The 17220-nt window shown below is 37.4% G+C and overlaps 1 protein-coding gene across 1 annotated transcript in view; it reads left to right on the top strand.

Moving 5' to 3' along the window:
* Positions 1–17220, top strand: part of Non3 (Ribosome production factor 2-like protein Non3) — a 182257-nt gene that overhangs the window by 29312 nt on the left and 135725 nt on the right. The window contains exon 2 of the mRNA XM_067143683.2: positions 6315–6447. Coding sequence (XP_066999784.1) covers positions 6315–6447 — 133 coding nt within the window. The remainder of the gene's footprint in view (positions 1–6314; positions 6448–17220) is intronic.

The raw sequence follows: 17220 nt of genomic DNA, 5'->3' as shown, positions 1-17220 counted from the left end.
ATGTAGGTTGTGGATAGGGAGGCCAGAAAGTAAATTTTATTGAGCAAAGATGCTCTAATCACAAAAGTAAAAGTTAAAGGTTGTCTTGAGTAGGCTGTAAGGATTTAGGAGTGCAGTCTCCTTGGTAGAATTACAGAGCATAGAGGCTCTTTCTTGTAATTTATGTAAATATTGAATGGTGCCTTTGGAAGGCCATATCTTGTAAGCTTTGGAGCAAAAGTGCTCGTGAAAATTGTGTGATTTAAATATCCTGTAAAAGAAATTGGGAGGCTCGTCTCCTTGACTATCTAACTAAACACAACAGTAGTGATCTAGGGACTTCTGTAAATAAGGAGCTGGAAGCTCAAATTTTGTAACCAACCTTACTGGGTTTTTCTCTTTTTCCTACTTTGTACCCAACTAGCTCTGTACCTGAAATCTGGTTCTTTCACCAAGTGAATAGTTTTGTTAAAATTTAATATCTGAAAAGAAATATAACCTTTATTTTAAAGTTTTAAATTAATCTTTGACTATCGCAGATAGTAGCTGACACTCTCTTTCACCTCTCTGTTCCACGCAAACACGGTATCAGTAATAATGACCCTTAAATAGAATTGCCACGAAGTATGTATTTGATTACTGTTTGCATGAAGGAGCTATACCAAATGAAGGGAGAGTTGCTATAATAGCCCGTGTAGAAAGGGTGATAAACATAAAATGGATAATTAGAGGCTAATCAGTTTGACATGTGCTGCTTGTAAACTTTGGGAAAACATTCTTTCTGATTATATTAGAGATGTTTGCAAAATTACAAACTGGTTTGACAGAAGGCAGTTCAGGTTTAGGAAAGGTTATTCCATTGAAGCTCAACTTGTAGGATTCCAGCAAGATATAGCAGATAATTTAGATTCAGGTCAAATGGACTGTATTGCCTGAGTTGTATCGGTGTGGGGTAACAGTGCAGACTGACCGCGCCCGAGGCTAACTCGGGCCCGCGTATTTGTTATATTGTCAATGCAGCCAGGACGACAATCGGGCGGAAACTATACATACCACTTTAAAGAACGTTTACAACAGCTATACCATGCGTTCGTGTCTTCTGTCGTCGTTTTCTCAAACTTATAGCAGCTTTTTTTTTGCTCGAGTTCACTTCCGCACTCCATGCTTCCAGCTGCTCAAGGCGCACATTTTCAGAGTTTTGTTTACATCGTGCGAAGTATTTGGAGTGTTTTGTTTCTGCTATCATGATTGGATTATTGAATGAAAGTGGAATTGTGGAGATTTTAAAAGAGATTTTCGATGACAGTGGTTTAGAAGAAGAGGTAGAAGATTCAGATATAGACCCTGATTTTGAACTGCATGTTAGTGATGAAGGTATTTATAACCAATTCTATCATATTCCACCCAGGTGTGATTTTGCACTTCGTATTTTATTTAGCTAATGTTTCATGATCTTCATATGACTGAAGATTCATTTAGAACAAAGTGACGCAAGCAATGGTAATTCAAAGGCAGGGACTGATTCACATTCGCTGGGTACTTTTGGTGATTTGGATACATTTGCAAAGCCAGTGCAGGTAAAGAAAAAAGCAGAAAATGAGAAAGTAACGAGAAAAGAGACATGCTGGTGGTATCCAATATGTTCTGTAGTACTTTGTGTCCTTGAATGCTTGAAACTATTCCACACTCAAGCTCATTATGTATAAGATTTTGTTTTCAGACTTTTGTTGTTGCAAAAGACATACTGTTGGAAAATGTGTAATGTGAAAAGTGTTCAATAGATCTTAATGCAACTTTTTAATCTGTAGAATAGACACTTTTAATTTTTTGATGCTATATATGTGTTACAATTGCAACCTACCTACTGTTTTCTACAGTTTTTTAAAAACCTTCAAAATATGGCAGTCTGCCTGCCCATATGCCACCTTAAGACACGATCTCCAATGTGTTAAGATACAAGTTCCGTAAAGCAGTATTATTGGACCTTTATGTTTTCTGATGCAGTGGTCTCTTTAATTCAACAATTCAAATAAAAGTTTATACCGCTTTAAATTCATATTCTAATCGATGCAAAAAATAGTATTTAAGTCAAAATTTCAAAGCTGAAATTTGGATGATTCAAAGTCAGGATTTTATTGGAAGTTAATTTTGCAATGGTTCCATGAATTGAAGCCTTCCAATGATTTCTATGATGTTTCAAAGCTGTTAAAAGTCTTCCGGTAAAATACAAGCCAACAAGAAAGCCTGGATAACTAGTGAACATTTTGAAAATTTGCTTGTAGCACTAGACAAAAATATGTATGGGTCTTTGTTTTTAGACCTCGCACTTTGTACGTGTTACATGTGGTTGTTAGAAAAATCTCAATATTTGAAAGGTTCAAATAGTTCTCTGTTCAAGTTCACCACAACATAAAATAAGACTGATCCACATTACAGGAGGATGTTAATGCACTTTGTTATATGTAACTTGGTTCTCACTACATCAAGACTTTGTGTATCAGCACATCAAAGACTTCAGTGATTAGCTATGACTTGATAAATGCACTTTTATTAATATTTTAATTTGATGTTTCATTCTAGATTTTAATGAGTCATGCAGCCTACTAGTTTACCCACAGACTTTAATTCCATTTTTCTCTGGATGAAACATGTACTAGTATCATTTGCTGTAATAACTTCTGTCTGAATAAATAGTGTATTGAATTGTGGATGTTTTACATTTGTGTATGTTTTTTGGAGGGAAGGATACCAAAACAAGTGTTGGAGGCTAAGATAGAAGGAAAGAGGGCAAGATGGATGGACTCAGTCAAGGACAGTTTAAGTAAAAGAAGACTGGACTGGAATTACTGAACAGGAGTGGTGGAAGTACAGGCAATGGTGGAGAAGTGCCATAAAGGCAAGGAGCAATGAAAATGATGAATGATGATGAGTTAAGAAAATTACTGTATATGTTTGTCTTTAATAGTGTTTTGTGTCATATTTACGCTCAAAATAAGTAGTGTTGAGATAAATGCTGAAAAATTTGAGAATTTTACATTAACGTGAAAAATTGTTAAAAACGAATTGCTAAAACGAACTGTAGCTTACATAGAAAAACTAACTTGATATGAAATCAGTGCTCCCAAAGTAACTGAAAACAAGTACTTTTATCAATGCGTCAAATTGAAATGTCTGCACACGGTAGCTGAGGCCATACGATTATTATTATTATTATTATTATTAATGCAAAAGAAGTTTTGTTCCCTTGTGTTGGACATGCTGTAACCACCAGGGAGCAGAGTAGAATACAAGCGTTGGAAATGAAGTATGGAATGTAAAACAAGGAGGAGCAAAATCAGGAATAAGGAGTTCAGAAGGAAGGTGGATGTTGAAAGACTGGGAGACCAGATGGGGAAGGTCTGCATTTCCCATTTACGGTTGGTGTAGTTATTGTTGCAAGAAATCAGCTTCATTTCCCGTATCAGATCCTATTTACAATGAATCAATAACAGTAAAATACTTGCTTAAGCATTGCTTAATGCAAATATAAGTATCAGAAAGGTGGAAATTTACTGTTATTGATTCATTGGTGTAGTTATGTCCTACTGCGCTAGTGATGCGTGGCCTGTCCAACCACTTCGCACTCAACAGTCTGAACGAACGCAAAACATTTGTTGCGAACATGGAACGGGAGCTCAAAGACGGGTGAAAACAAAACATGACAGGAAGCAATATGGATTACTAAATTTGGAAAGGATGGGATGGTTCTTACCAGTAACAACTGCAAATGGTCAGCATGCAGGATGAGTGCCATGCTTCCTTATTGGCGTTTGCATCTACTACCTCACGCGTGTAAAGTTCAGCTGAATACATTGTGTCCTTTTAAGTACAGTAGGCCTACCACATAATGTGTGCAACAGATCTCCATCCCTTTATGGTTGTTTTGGGAATAGGTTCCTAGATCTATGTCAAAAATGAGTTAATGTTGGACGAAGAAACATTACCAATATTCGTACTACAGCAGTTTATTTCTTAAGAGATTACCTTTCTGATGACAATCCCCGTGCATAGTGAAGAAATAACAGCAAAAGACTTGCTCTGCTTGTGAAGAAATTATTGTCTATTCCAGCCTCCAATGTGGCAGGTGAAAGAAATTTCAGTTCAGCAGGTATCTTATGAAACCCAACCAACCTGGACCTCTGCTGAGGAAGCCAGGCTCTGCCTGTCACAAGTCAGGACCAATGGTGAGTGATAGAGGAGTAACACCTCTTTAAAAAACCTTGGGTTGCCTGCCCCAGGTGATAGTACCTTGTAAGGGGCCCTAACCAGGGTTACGGTAAAGACCTCAACGGCACTGAAGGTGGAAATAAAATTTATTGGTACGGTGGAACTGGCGGAAGGGGCACCTAGCAACTGAGGTTAACAGTAGCATCCTACTGCCTTGTAGGAAGAGGAGGGATCCTTAAAGGCTAAGGGAACATCCCCGACAGAAAAGGCAGCCACCCAACATGCTGTGAGGGGGCAGACCCCTTGTTGGTTGTGCATAGGGGTGACTTCTTAGCCATGTAAAAAATAAGTAGTCACGAACATGTCGAGCACATGTAGAAACCGGACAATTAAATTGAAATAACAAATAACGTAGTTCATCCTATTCAGTACAAATAAGAATTGTAGCGTTACATTTATATTTAATTATAAAGTGGAAGCGGTACCGGTTTCGACCCCAGTCTGGGTCATCAAGCTATTCACTGTGTTCTTTCGGCATTTGAAAGCTGATCTTCAGGAGCTAGCAATTCACTTCAATCAAGCTACTCGTCTTCGACTTCTACACAATTTTGGGACTTCATGTTTATTAAATTGTGTTGTGACTTTGCGCCTGATAATATAAGCATGCTGGCTCGCTTAACTGTTCACTTCTTCTCGTAAACATTTTGAGACTGTGCCGAACTGTGCGCGTGTTGTGCTACTATTCAGAAGATCACACCTTACTTGTGACTGATCTTCTGCTTCTAGATTTTATGATTTAAAATCGCACAGTGCCAATCCCCATTATCTTATTTTGCCTCTTTAATTGTTTTTGTGAAAGACTCATTCTTTCATTTCTTATTTACCTATGCATTGTTTTTGCATTTTATTCGGCTGATGATGACCCAGATTGGGGTCGAAACCGGTACCGCTTCCGCTTATAATTAAATAGTAATGTAACTTTACATTTCTTATTTATTTGTATTGAATATGTTGAACTACATTATTTGTTATTTCAATTTAATTGTGATACAGTTCAATACGGAACATCATGAAATTTTTATCTTTAGAAACCAGACAGTCTCAATGGCGACGACTAAGCAACGGATACAGACTAATGTAAGAATGGCTCAATGGAATGTACTAGAAGCTTTGCAGGAGATTAGGTGGAAGGAAACATGCACGATTGATTCGGGGGACTACACAACTTGAGAAGACTGAACAAGACTGGCCGCTTCGAGAGACGACTGGAGGAGACAAGTGATCAACAAGGCCCAGGTCCTTCGAGGACTGTAGCGCCGGATAAGACAAGAAGAGTAAGACAAGTATCTTACGAGCTCGCTTAACCACTCTTGATTTATTCTCTTCTAAGACGGACAGCACCGTGATGATGAATGTTTGTGACGTGTCTGCTAATGTGACAAGTTGATCTCACAGTGTTTATATTAAGTTTGTAATTGTTACTTCAGTGTATTTTTCATTGAAATATTTTTATGGTGTCCAACATTTTATAGTCAGTCACTCTCCTTTCCTTGCTCCTTTTAACTTCGTTGATATTGTCCGTAAGTGCATCGCTGCCTTTACGCAGACCACATGCTGCTAGGCAATCCGGTCAAAGTCGATGGTATGAGGTTCGAATGAACGTGAGGGAATTAACTGGGTCGTTCGCAGACCTCTAATGGCCACGTCAAAAAAGTGTAAGTAGACGGAATTCCAAGAGTAAATCTGGAGGACCAGATTACGGAGGATATAGAGGTGGGAATCGTATACAAAGAAGAGACCCAGGAGTTTCTTGGACAAAGACAATGGAGGAAGAAGAAGAAGTGAGTTTTAAACCTGCTGCAAGGTTATGACAAACATGCACCTGTTTTAATATGGAACTGTTTGTAAGTAGAGCATCAGACACTACATAATGAACGAAGTATGAGATCAGTCTGGGAATTGACCTTCCAGGTAGCACAGAAATGGGACAAATTTGTAATTATTTTCACGTAAGGAAGGACACTGTTATTGAACTTAGCGAGTATCTTGGGATTGATTTATTACATGATGTTCATCTGAAATTGAGACGTCTTCATTCAATCGTTCTGTTTTTGTCTTGTGATTTTCAGGAGGCCAGTTACTCATAAAGGAAAAAAGTTTCTGGTAGACAAGCAGCCAAAGTTGATTGAGAACCACAAACAAACCCTTTTCATTCAAGGAAAGAAGACCAGTCCTATTGTTATGAGTTGCATGAAAGATCTGGTATGTATATGTTAGTTTGTACGGATTTATAATCTAAAACATTGAATTGTAGTCGGGGTTGGCTGGTTTAAACCAATTGTTGAACAAGTCACTGTACATTTTCATCTTTATACCTGATATTATTACTATCTGCTATCCAATTATATTACTGAAACAACAGTGACTATTTAAATTTAAGCAATTTTAACAATTTACTGAGGTGAACTTGTCCATTATACAGCCAGTGTCATTTCTACTGGTTCGAAAGCAGGCAGCAAGATGTGCAATGGGGAAAAGAAGTTCGCTTCTAATTTTTTGTGAGATACGAACTGAGCAGAAAAGGCTGTAGAGTTACGTGCAGGAAATGTGGATATGAGTTAGAAAGCCAAGAATCTCATAGAAAAATGTGAAGGAATGAAGAAGATATAATATTAATTTACTTTTGATTTGTTATTTTAGTACTAATAGTTCATCAGGTTTCCTCACAAATCTTTAATAATTTTATTCATTTATTTGTGTTCTGTATTTTTAACTTCTAACAGATAAATACTAGCTGCCTCAAAAGCAAGATGCTAAAAATATTTAGCAAAAATTTATAAGTCCTATTTAAATGTTATACATTTGCGAGCAATTAAATTAGAGGTAGCTGCTGGGGCTGTATGAGTAACTACAGGATGGCCAGCGCAATGACCACCATTTCAAGTGCACAGTGAGAACCACTGCTGCCGAGGTGGTGTACGATCCGATCCTTGCTTCGTGGCTTGTATTTACATTACAAATACATTTCGCAGTACCATTTTATTTCTCTATTCAGCTGCTGAACAAACAACTTATACAGTAATATTAAAAATACTACTTATTTCTGAGTCTACAGTTTGTAATGAACTTGCATCAGATTAGAGTTGTAAAGTTGCCATTGATGCTTTCACAGCCCGTACTTATAGACATGATGCTGTATAGGCTTTTGGGCTTATGCCGTGTAAAGAAAATAAGGTGAAATTCTTTACGTTTCGCAGAGAACTGTGCTCTGCGTCGTCAGAAGAAAATCTCAACTGTCCACGAGCTTTCTCATTCTCTGTTCTCTGTGAAACGTAAAGAATTTCACCTTATTTTTTTGACACGGCATTAGCCCAAAAGCCTATACAGCATCATGTCTAGAGTTGTAAAGTTTCAGGTCTAAATTATGTCTAAAAGTTCATTTGCGCTATTCTCTCAGATAATGCTCATGTTGGTCATGATGGCATGAAGTGCCTCTGGTATGGCCGTGATGCTCTACTTACAAACACTTGGGCCCAGTTTATTCAACTTCATTTAACATTTTACTGCCTGTTAAAATAATTTTTCAGTTAACTTAGCCAAATTAGCATTTAATCAACATTGGTTAAGCCTAACAATCTGTTCAACTCTCACTTAACTTAAATGCCCGGGTTCAAGCAGTTAAATTCTCTGTGAGCTCAAAATCTGGCAGGGCATTAGAGGCATTAGATGCAGAACTTCTGTATCTTGAATATTTGCAATATGATAGGCCTTTTCCAGAAAGAGTTAGAAACAGAAGAGGCTTGATCGTACCTTGGCTAACGTCAGTATGCACATAAAATTCACTACAAATTTTCTGCCAAGCATCACTGTAGGCTTTTAGCACGAATTTATTGGTTTGTTTACTTTCTGTAATAGGTACCGTGTTCTCCCTAGAAATTTTCGCCAGCCAGGCGGGAAATAGTATGTAAAAAATTAATATGATCACATTTCAGTTTATTCCTCTTGGGGATGGTTTCATCAATGCGGGTTAAACCTTAAACCCGAGTTATACAGTTTTAACTCTGAATGTGACTATTCGTTCTTTTCCATCGACCAAGGTCATTAATAATAATATCAGACAGAAAAATCCAAACCCCATGGCTCTACAGGCCTTGAAGGGCCTTGGCCTACCAAGCGACTGCTGCTCAGCCTGAAGGCCTGCATATTATGACGTGTTTCGTAGTCAGCACAACAAATCCCCTCAGCCATTATTCTTGGTCTTCTAGACTGAGGCAGATAACTCCTCAATTCTAATCACGTGGGCTGAGTGGACCTTGAACCAGCCCTCAGGTCCAGATAAAAATCCCTGACCTGGCGGGGAATCGAATCCGGGGCCGCCGGGTAAGAGGCAAGCACACTACCCCTACACCACGGGGCCGGCAATAATGTCAGACAGGTAAACATTAACTGCAAAATTGAACTATTTTTTACTCTTATTATCACAAACAAGACATAACTTCTCGTGTTCTGCTACTCGTTTATCATCATGTAACGCCGGAACTTACTGTTCTGTTGCTGTGGAGTGCCATGCGGAATCTAATGCTTGTATGCGATTCCATGCTAATCCAGACACTGCGACGTGATATAGATGAACATTTGAATTCGGATGTAACTGATGCAATTATGCTGACAATAATGAAGATTTCTCATTTAAATAAACAATTTTACAGTACCTATTTACACCCAATGACTCATATGTATAATTTATGACACAAACATATATCTAGGTTATGTTAGCTGTGCAGTCTATAAAAACAGCAGGAAAATGTCAAGAGTGTTAGCACGACCAGGGATAAAATAAGTAAAGGACTACTTACGATTATCCCAATCAATAGGCCGTCGCACACTGTGGAAGCTCTGGACACAAGAGGTCTAGCGAATCATCTTAAAATAAGTTACTTAATTAATTGGCTGAAATAATAACTCAAAATAAATTGATCAAACTAAATTTAATTAGGAAAATAAATTAAAAATTTTCGACCTCAAACAAAATAACAAATGAATTACCACCGCACAATGAACGTGCACACCATTCAGAAGAATTAATTAAGGATATTAATTGAAAATAAATTATTTTAACACTGACTCAAATTGCCAGGATGCAGTAAATGTTTTGAAAATAAACAAACGTAGTGCAATTGAAGATTTAAAATCTTAAGACAACTATTTTGAAAGAAGCTTGAAAACTTTCCTAATGAAATTCTCGGTCACTCCAGGCCTGCATTTAAAATTAATCAAATCGAAGAAAAGGCATAACTTCATTTAATACCACGAAATTATTCCAAACATGGGCATAAATCCAAAATTAGGATTAATAACCCAAATACTCTTCAATGAACGGTAGCTTAAACCAAATGAATTAATCAAACTCAACGAAAAACATTCCACACGCACAAGGATCTACACCAAAAATCAGCTGAAAAAAAAATAAGTTACCAATAATACGACGATCCTCAAATGTCAATGTCAACACGGCATGGCCACGGTAAGTTTGCATTCTGTTACACAGATGTAACAGATGACGAGCACCGAAATCAAAACAAGCACTTGAAGTACCGAGGAAGTCATTAGAAGTCCTACATTAAAGTCGCACAGATTCTATTTTAGTAGCCCGACATTCGCTTGAAAATATAATAATTTAAAAAAATAACCTGCTTTGGTGCACCAAACTAAAATTAATTGAAGTCAAGAAGGTAAACAAATGCCAACATGATCATTACAACACTGAAGCCTAAAACAAATATTATCATGTTACAAGATTTTTATGAAGACCTGTTTTAGGAAGTTAATTTATTTTAAAAACACATGCCCAATTTCACATACGAATTTAAATATCTCCGCGTATTAACACAATTATCTAATCCATTCCTTGGTCGCTTAGTTCACTATAAAGATGGATGCACCTTACTTAGGAGGTCGAAGAAAACAAATATACAATAAAAAAAAATTCAGAAGGATAACCAAATATTCAGGCCTATCGCCCAGATGGGCAATCCATCACCCATGGTCTAATTTCTCGACCATCTCCTCTTCTTGCATCTTGATTTACTAGTCTTCTTAAAGCACAATCAGTAGAGAATAGGTTCCTCCGTCTTCAGACTACAAATCAATAATCGGAACAACTGCTATCTGCATTGTCGACAGACTACGACAGAGAAAGCTTCACCTCTAGCGCCCAGATAGCACCACAACTAGCTACCTCGCTGCTTAAATTCCAAGTCGACCGCTAGATAGCACACCATCATCAATTATAGAAGTCCATGGAATTCTGAAGTTGAATACACGGTGGGCCAGACAAGAAAATAGACACATAACCAAATGCATCGTACCATCGCGAAGAATAATTTTAAATCCATTACAGCCTCCCCCCCGAAACCATCAACTTGGGGTGGGGTATAACAAGCAGTCATAGATAAAAACCATCTGTTGTCTCAAGAATATATGTAAGAAAAGTTCCATCTAGAATAATTTAACATAAACACTTCTCCAGGAGAGCAGAGGTATACTTGGGTGAGGTATAACAGGGATACATACCACACGCAGTTGTTTAGTGTTCAATTAAGTCCAGTTTTCACGCGCAATATCATCAGCACGCCAGTTTTCCTTGAAATGTGCATATAATACCGAGGTTTCAAGGTAATCGAACTTCGCATAATCACAATAAATTTTCAGAGGTACAACCTACACAATAAGACAGGTCTTACAATGTTTTAAACATAACAAAATTCTCTTTTGAAATTGATTCCGGGCTACAATAATAGGGGAAGACAAGACTTCATGAGTGATAACCAAATTACCACATAAATACCTCCCAAAAGAAAACACAAGAAGAAGAAAGAAAATAGAAAAATAATTAGGAAAACATAAGCCTCCACGAGAAGCAAGTCAGTGCAACAAACATTAGATAATTCTTTAAGTAACTTATCGCACTAATCACTTTATCATCAGTTTCCTCCAATCAGTACAGAATACTACTGCAAGAGGCATAAACAGAGTATCAAATCACTCACGCTAAATTACCACATCAAGCTAATAGTAGCGAATAAATCAATACATGAATAAAGATAAAATTTTAACATTCATATCTGTGAAATCATAACCCCCAAATCAATAGATGATAAAGCCTTTCTTTTTAAATTTTCAAATCATTTCTTGGCTTAAATTAATATTCCATTCTCACAGCTTCAACTTCCATAGGCTTACTACACATATACTCGTTCCAAGCAGAAGGAGAAACAAGAAACAATAAATAGAAAAATCTGAATAACACTTTTGGAACAATAAGCAAAGCTAGCGTAGAAGATATGAATGTTTAGGGCCAAGGGTAAAAGGTTAATTACAGTTGGAGACATATGTATAATTCAGATGTAGGGTACGCGTAATGTGGGTCATCAACAACCGAACTATCACCAATTACCAGGCAATGAACACACAATATCAACACCTACACCGGGACAGAAAATGACCAGGAGAAACACGGGAAACAACACTATTCTGAAATCATATACTCCTTCTACAAGCCCCCATATGCAGGTAGAGGATCGATGACCGCAGTACCGACTGCACGAACCGAATAATCCCATACTTATTCTTCTACATCACAGAACGATAACTTACCATATCAACGACATCATTCAGGTAAGGCTCCATTTAAAAAAAAAATGCGCTAGACAGGCAGGTTAATCGAAATGAACGTTTAAATCCCCAAGCAAAAGCAAGATGACTTCAGAAGAACGGGTTATGGCAGAGAATATAAGAAGTTGAACCCCAAGTCAGGTGACAGACCCGAAACTAAACACATAGTTAAGAATTTTTGCCAAAATGAGTTGTAGATACATAAAATGAGTTTTCACCAAATCCACCTTTGACACCAAGAGAAAAATAAAAAGGCAATGTACAACCTCCTCAAGGTGTCCATACTACAATAACCCACCAAATAAGTAACTCAAATAACAACAATACATCACCACTCAAATGACCACCAGTGCCGATGTGTCAGCCACGAAGGTAAAGGACATACAAATCCTCGACACCATCTCACAAATCACAGAGTGCCCACCCAATATCATTTCACAACAACCACAATAACACCATCATGACTTCAGAGGAACACAGTCACCTCTCAACGAAACCATAATGCCACCCCAACATAATTCCCAAAATCAAACCCATGATACCAAACTTCACCAATACTCAAGGATCAGAAACCATACCCTAAGGTCAAAAGGAGGTACACTCCTTAGGTCATGAATCCTCTAACCATCTCAACATCACCTCACAATAACGGACGGAAGAAGTAAAACTCTAAGTACATTACATGAACCTACAACTCAAATTAAACAACATTTTCAATAAAACAAGTCCCAATTTCCCCCAAAACACTTAAGGAAATGATGATAACAGCGATGAATAGGCAGGATACCAGATCACCTTACAACATGAAGTCCACACGAATATTCAATATTTCCACAGGATGAAATCACTTAACACAACTTTCCTTACACTTCCCCTTTGAAGATGGCAAGAACACCTAACAGTAGACTATACTACAACTTCAAAACACTAGAACATAATTGACAGACCAGAACGTAAAATAATTTTTCAACTGCCACAGGTTCAACTTTCCTCCACAACTACATCACCAAGTTGAATAAGAAGAAGGACAAGCAATCGATCCACAATTAATAATTATGTTTCAAATAATCTAGAACTAGATATCAAACAAGCAAAATCCAAGATAGAAATGGTAAACAATTCATAGCGAGGCAAAATAGGCCCGATCAGTTGGAGACCACTAGTACTATTAGATGAAGAGAGCTCAATAAGTTTGTCATCACAACAGATCAACAATTAATGCAAAGCTATCAAACATCAGATCAAACAGCATAGAATTAGAGATAGCAGAAACTCAGGAGGGAACATAATCTAGAATCAGGTAACTAGCCTACTTCACAGAAACACAGATACAATTCATCCCACCATGGAACATCCAACCAATTAAAAAGGCCAAATTAAATCCTTCGATTAGAAGAACCAACAGGGAAATAACGAGCAAGAACCCAAACTACATATACCACAGTTGTCCTTTGCAGAACCTCGGCATTACCCGGTCTATAAATAGGTGATGTCAAGATCACACTGTCGCTCCACGGCAAAACAGGTACCTTCCCCAATATTCCCCAGGGGACGAGGTAAATAAAATATAAGTAGCGGAATAGAAGTCGAGTCGATGGAAATGCTCAAAAATCCTTGAAAAAGACAGTTACACCGCAAATGGCCCCCATAAACCATCATTAGTAGGATTCCAGTACCGGCTAGAGGATTTGCTATTTAGTCCCATACCTAAGTATCAAATCCAATAACACGGCAAGATGACAACAACCATGTCAAGAGACATAAGAACCACTGAGAGAAAATGCCATTGAGTGGCAGGTAAACATAAAATGGGCTTTACAGAAAAAGGTTAAACACAAGAGGACGTCGGATCAACAGGCAATGAATGAAGAGAGGAAGGAAGGAACCAGATCACAAGAACCAGATACATAATTACCACGAGGGTGCACACTAACAACAATGCAAGGGACAGTCAGGCATGAGAAACATCAATCACCAAATAAGGTTTACCCCAGGATGAAAACAAACAGAAATTAAGAAAGGCCAGGTAAATTAATTAATACTCAACCAAGAAGATCACGATTACAGAAACTTGAAGTGGCTCAAACACCTGATGAATACCTCACAACCAAGGTAAGAGGGCTTCGACACATCAGAATAGCAGAACACATGCAAGCAATAATCAAGACAGGGAAAACCAGTAAAAACTCCAAGGTTTAGATACAAGACCAACAAGTCATCCCAATCAGATACTCATCCACATGGCTCAACCATGATGATAACTGCCCAATAAACGGTTGACATATAGAGATAACCAAAACATTAACCAGGTCAGTAACGATAGTCATACAAGGTAGATGGTATTCATATCGAATTCCACACAAGGGCAAAAAAAAATATATCACTAATTGATTGTGACATAACCCATACTTGATCGCACAAGAGTGGATGCATATAACGGCACACATCAAGCTCACTACACATTAGAAGTAGGTAAATTAAACCCAATTTAAGAAATAACCTAATAAGTCAGATAAGATTCATTAATTTCAGAATAAAACACACCAAAGCGCACAGCTACATCACTGATTAAATAATTTTTCAAGAAACCATGATGTGCACGCCCGATCATTAAATACTAACAATCAAGGTACAGTACCAACATGAAAATAACAGTGGTTATTAAAAGGTAATAAGGCCAAATAAATATATACCATCATCAATGTCAAGGTAACAGACCTCAGCTAATAATAATGAAAGAGCGCAACACATCACAGCACACCATTCCACACCTAATGTTTTACACCAGTAAACAGATATAGAAGGCCATGCTCAGAGATTAGGTTGAATATTTTCTCGGCTGCTCCTTAGCTCCATAAGCATACCCCTTATTGAATGAAGAAGAGATGACACGATGAGTAGTAAAATTATTAGTCCTACACGAAACAGAGGGAGGAGGATACCTAGTGTGCCGGGTCTCATCTCCATGTTTTACATCCTCGGCAAATGTACAGGCTTCCTCAAATTCTCCAAAATTACTAGGACACTTAGTCAAAGATAAAAAGGACCGATATTGAGGAGTAATGCCTTTGATTACACAAGCTACCATCTCTTCTTCCGGTACCATGATTTTAAAAACCTCGCAATAAAATTTCAAATCCAAGACATAGGCCAATAGATTTTCATGCAAGAACAGCGTCCTATAACAATGTTTTGGAACCAGACCTTGTAACGCAAGGGACGGAATAAATTTTGCCAAGATCAACTCGTGAAATTCATTTACACTAAAATTACTGCTAATAGCCTTAGAAATTTCTCTTTTAAGAACACCTTGACAGTTGGGAAATAACACTCTAAAAATTCCCAGGGCATCCATGCAATACACATTAGCCGACTCAGATAACTCTACTAGAAACCGCAGGAATCTGATGGTTTCGTCAATGGAATCTACAGAAAAGGTCATTACATTTTTGAAAAGATCCTTAATAGAATTAGGAGCCGAACATGACCTAATCAACAAATTCTCAACCGCAGGACTAAGTCCGCAGCAATGAGATAAGGATGGATTATTAACGGTCTGAGAAGTAATTAACTCATTAGTGGCACCAAGGTTGTTACCTTCATTAGTTTCAATCTCATCACTTAATGATAACTGACCAACCTTCTTCATATTAATCATAAAATCGAGTTCAACCGAAACATTAATTACTGAAGTCAATAACGAAGTACATTGAGACATCAATTCACCTTCAGGTCCAAGAGAAATCAAATCTTGCACCCTGTTAATAAAGTGATTGGTACGAGCTTTTAATCTTCTCAATTGGTAATCTGATGGATTACACTCTTTTAACTGTTTTACAAACACTAATAATTCGTTAATAGAACTGGACATTGCCTGCACTGACTTACCCAAGTCGATGCACATGTTACCTGGATCTACAGGGGAATCAAGGCAGGCCAGAAGCAAGTTAACATCGCCTTCCATAGAACCAGTGGACACCAAACCCCGAATATCGAGCTCGTACAACAGCTCACCCTTCCTCAGCATTCTTGGCAACAACACGGCACGTGCACTCATTTTGATATGAAACAGAAAACGCCAAGGTTAGCACTCCACACAAGCCTGTCTTTCCCTTCACAAGTTTAGTTAACTAGTCTCAATTGATTTATTATCTCAGCCAAGGTGATATCAACGGCCTGACAACATAGCCAACGGTTACAATAAACAAGAAAGAAAAATATGCTTCCACAAGATATCAGAACGTAGCTGTACAGAAAACTACACAATCTGATACCAACACAAATAATGAGAATAACAGAACGTAGTTGCAAAGGCAACCACGCAATCTGCTACCAAACACACTCTCACAACATAAGGAAAATGTCAAGAGTGTTAGCACGACCAGGGATAAAATAAGTAAAGGACTACTTACGATTATCCCAATCAATAGGCCGTCGCACACTGTGGAAGCTCTGGACACAAGAGGTCTAGCGAATCATCTTAAAATAAGTTACTTAATTAATTGGCTGAAATAATAACTCAAAATAAATTGATCAAACTAAATTTAATTAGGAAAATAAATTAAAAATTTTCGACCTCAAACAAAATAACAAATGAATTACCACCGCACAATGAACGTGCACACCATTCAGAAGAATTAATTAAGGATATTAATTGAAAATAAATTATTTTAACACTGACTCAAATTGCCAGGATGCAGTAAATGTTTTGAAAATAAACAAACGTAGTGCAATTGAAGATTTAAAATCTTAAGACAACTATTTTGAAAGAAGCTTGAAAACTTTCCTAATGAAATTCTCGGTCACTCCAGGCCTGCATTTAAAATTAATCAAATCGAAGAAAAGGCATAACTTCATTTAATACCACGAAATTATTCCAAACATGGGCATAAATCCAAAATTAGGATTAATAACCCAAATACTCTTCAATGAACGGTAGCTTAAACCAAATGAATTAATCAAACTCAACGAAAAACATTCCACACGCACAAGGATCTACACCAAAAATCAGCTGAAAAAAAAATAAGTTACCAATAATACGACGATCCTCAAATGTCAATGTCAACACGGCATGGCCACGGTAAGTTTGCATTCTGTTACACAGATGTAACAGATGACGAGCACCGAAATCAAAACAAGCACTTGAAGTACCGAGGAAGTCATTAGAAGTCCTACATTAAAGTCGCACAGATTCTATTTTAGTAGCCCGACATTCGCTTGAAAATATAATAATTTAAAAAAATAACCTGCTTTGGTGCACCAAACTAAAATTAATTGAAGTCAAGAAGGTAAACAAATGCCAACATGATCATTACAACACTGAAGCCTAAAACAAATATTATCATGTTACAAGATTTTTAT

The sequence above is a fragment of the Anabrus simplex genome, chromosome 3 (assembly GCF_040414725.1).
Source record: "Anabrus simplex isolate iqAnaSimp1 chromosome 3, ASM4041472v1, whole genome shotgun sequence".
Taxonomy (NCBI): Eukaryota; Metazoa; Arthropoda; class Insecta; order Orthoptera; family Tettigoniidae; genus Anabrus; species Anabrus simplex.
Note: the sequence above shows the minus strand (reverse complement) of the source record. Positions and strands in the feature narration are given on the sequence as shown.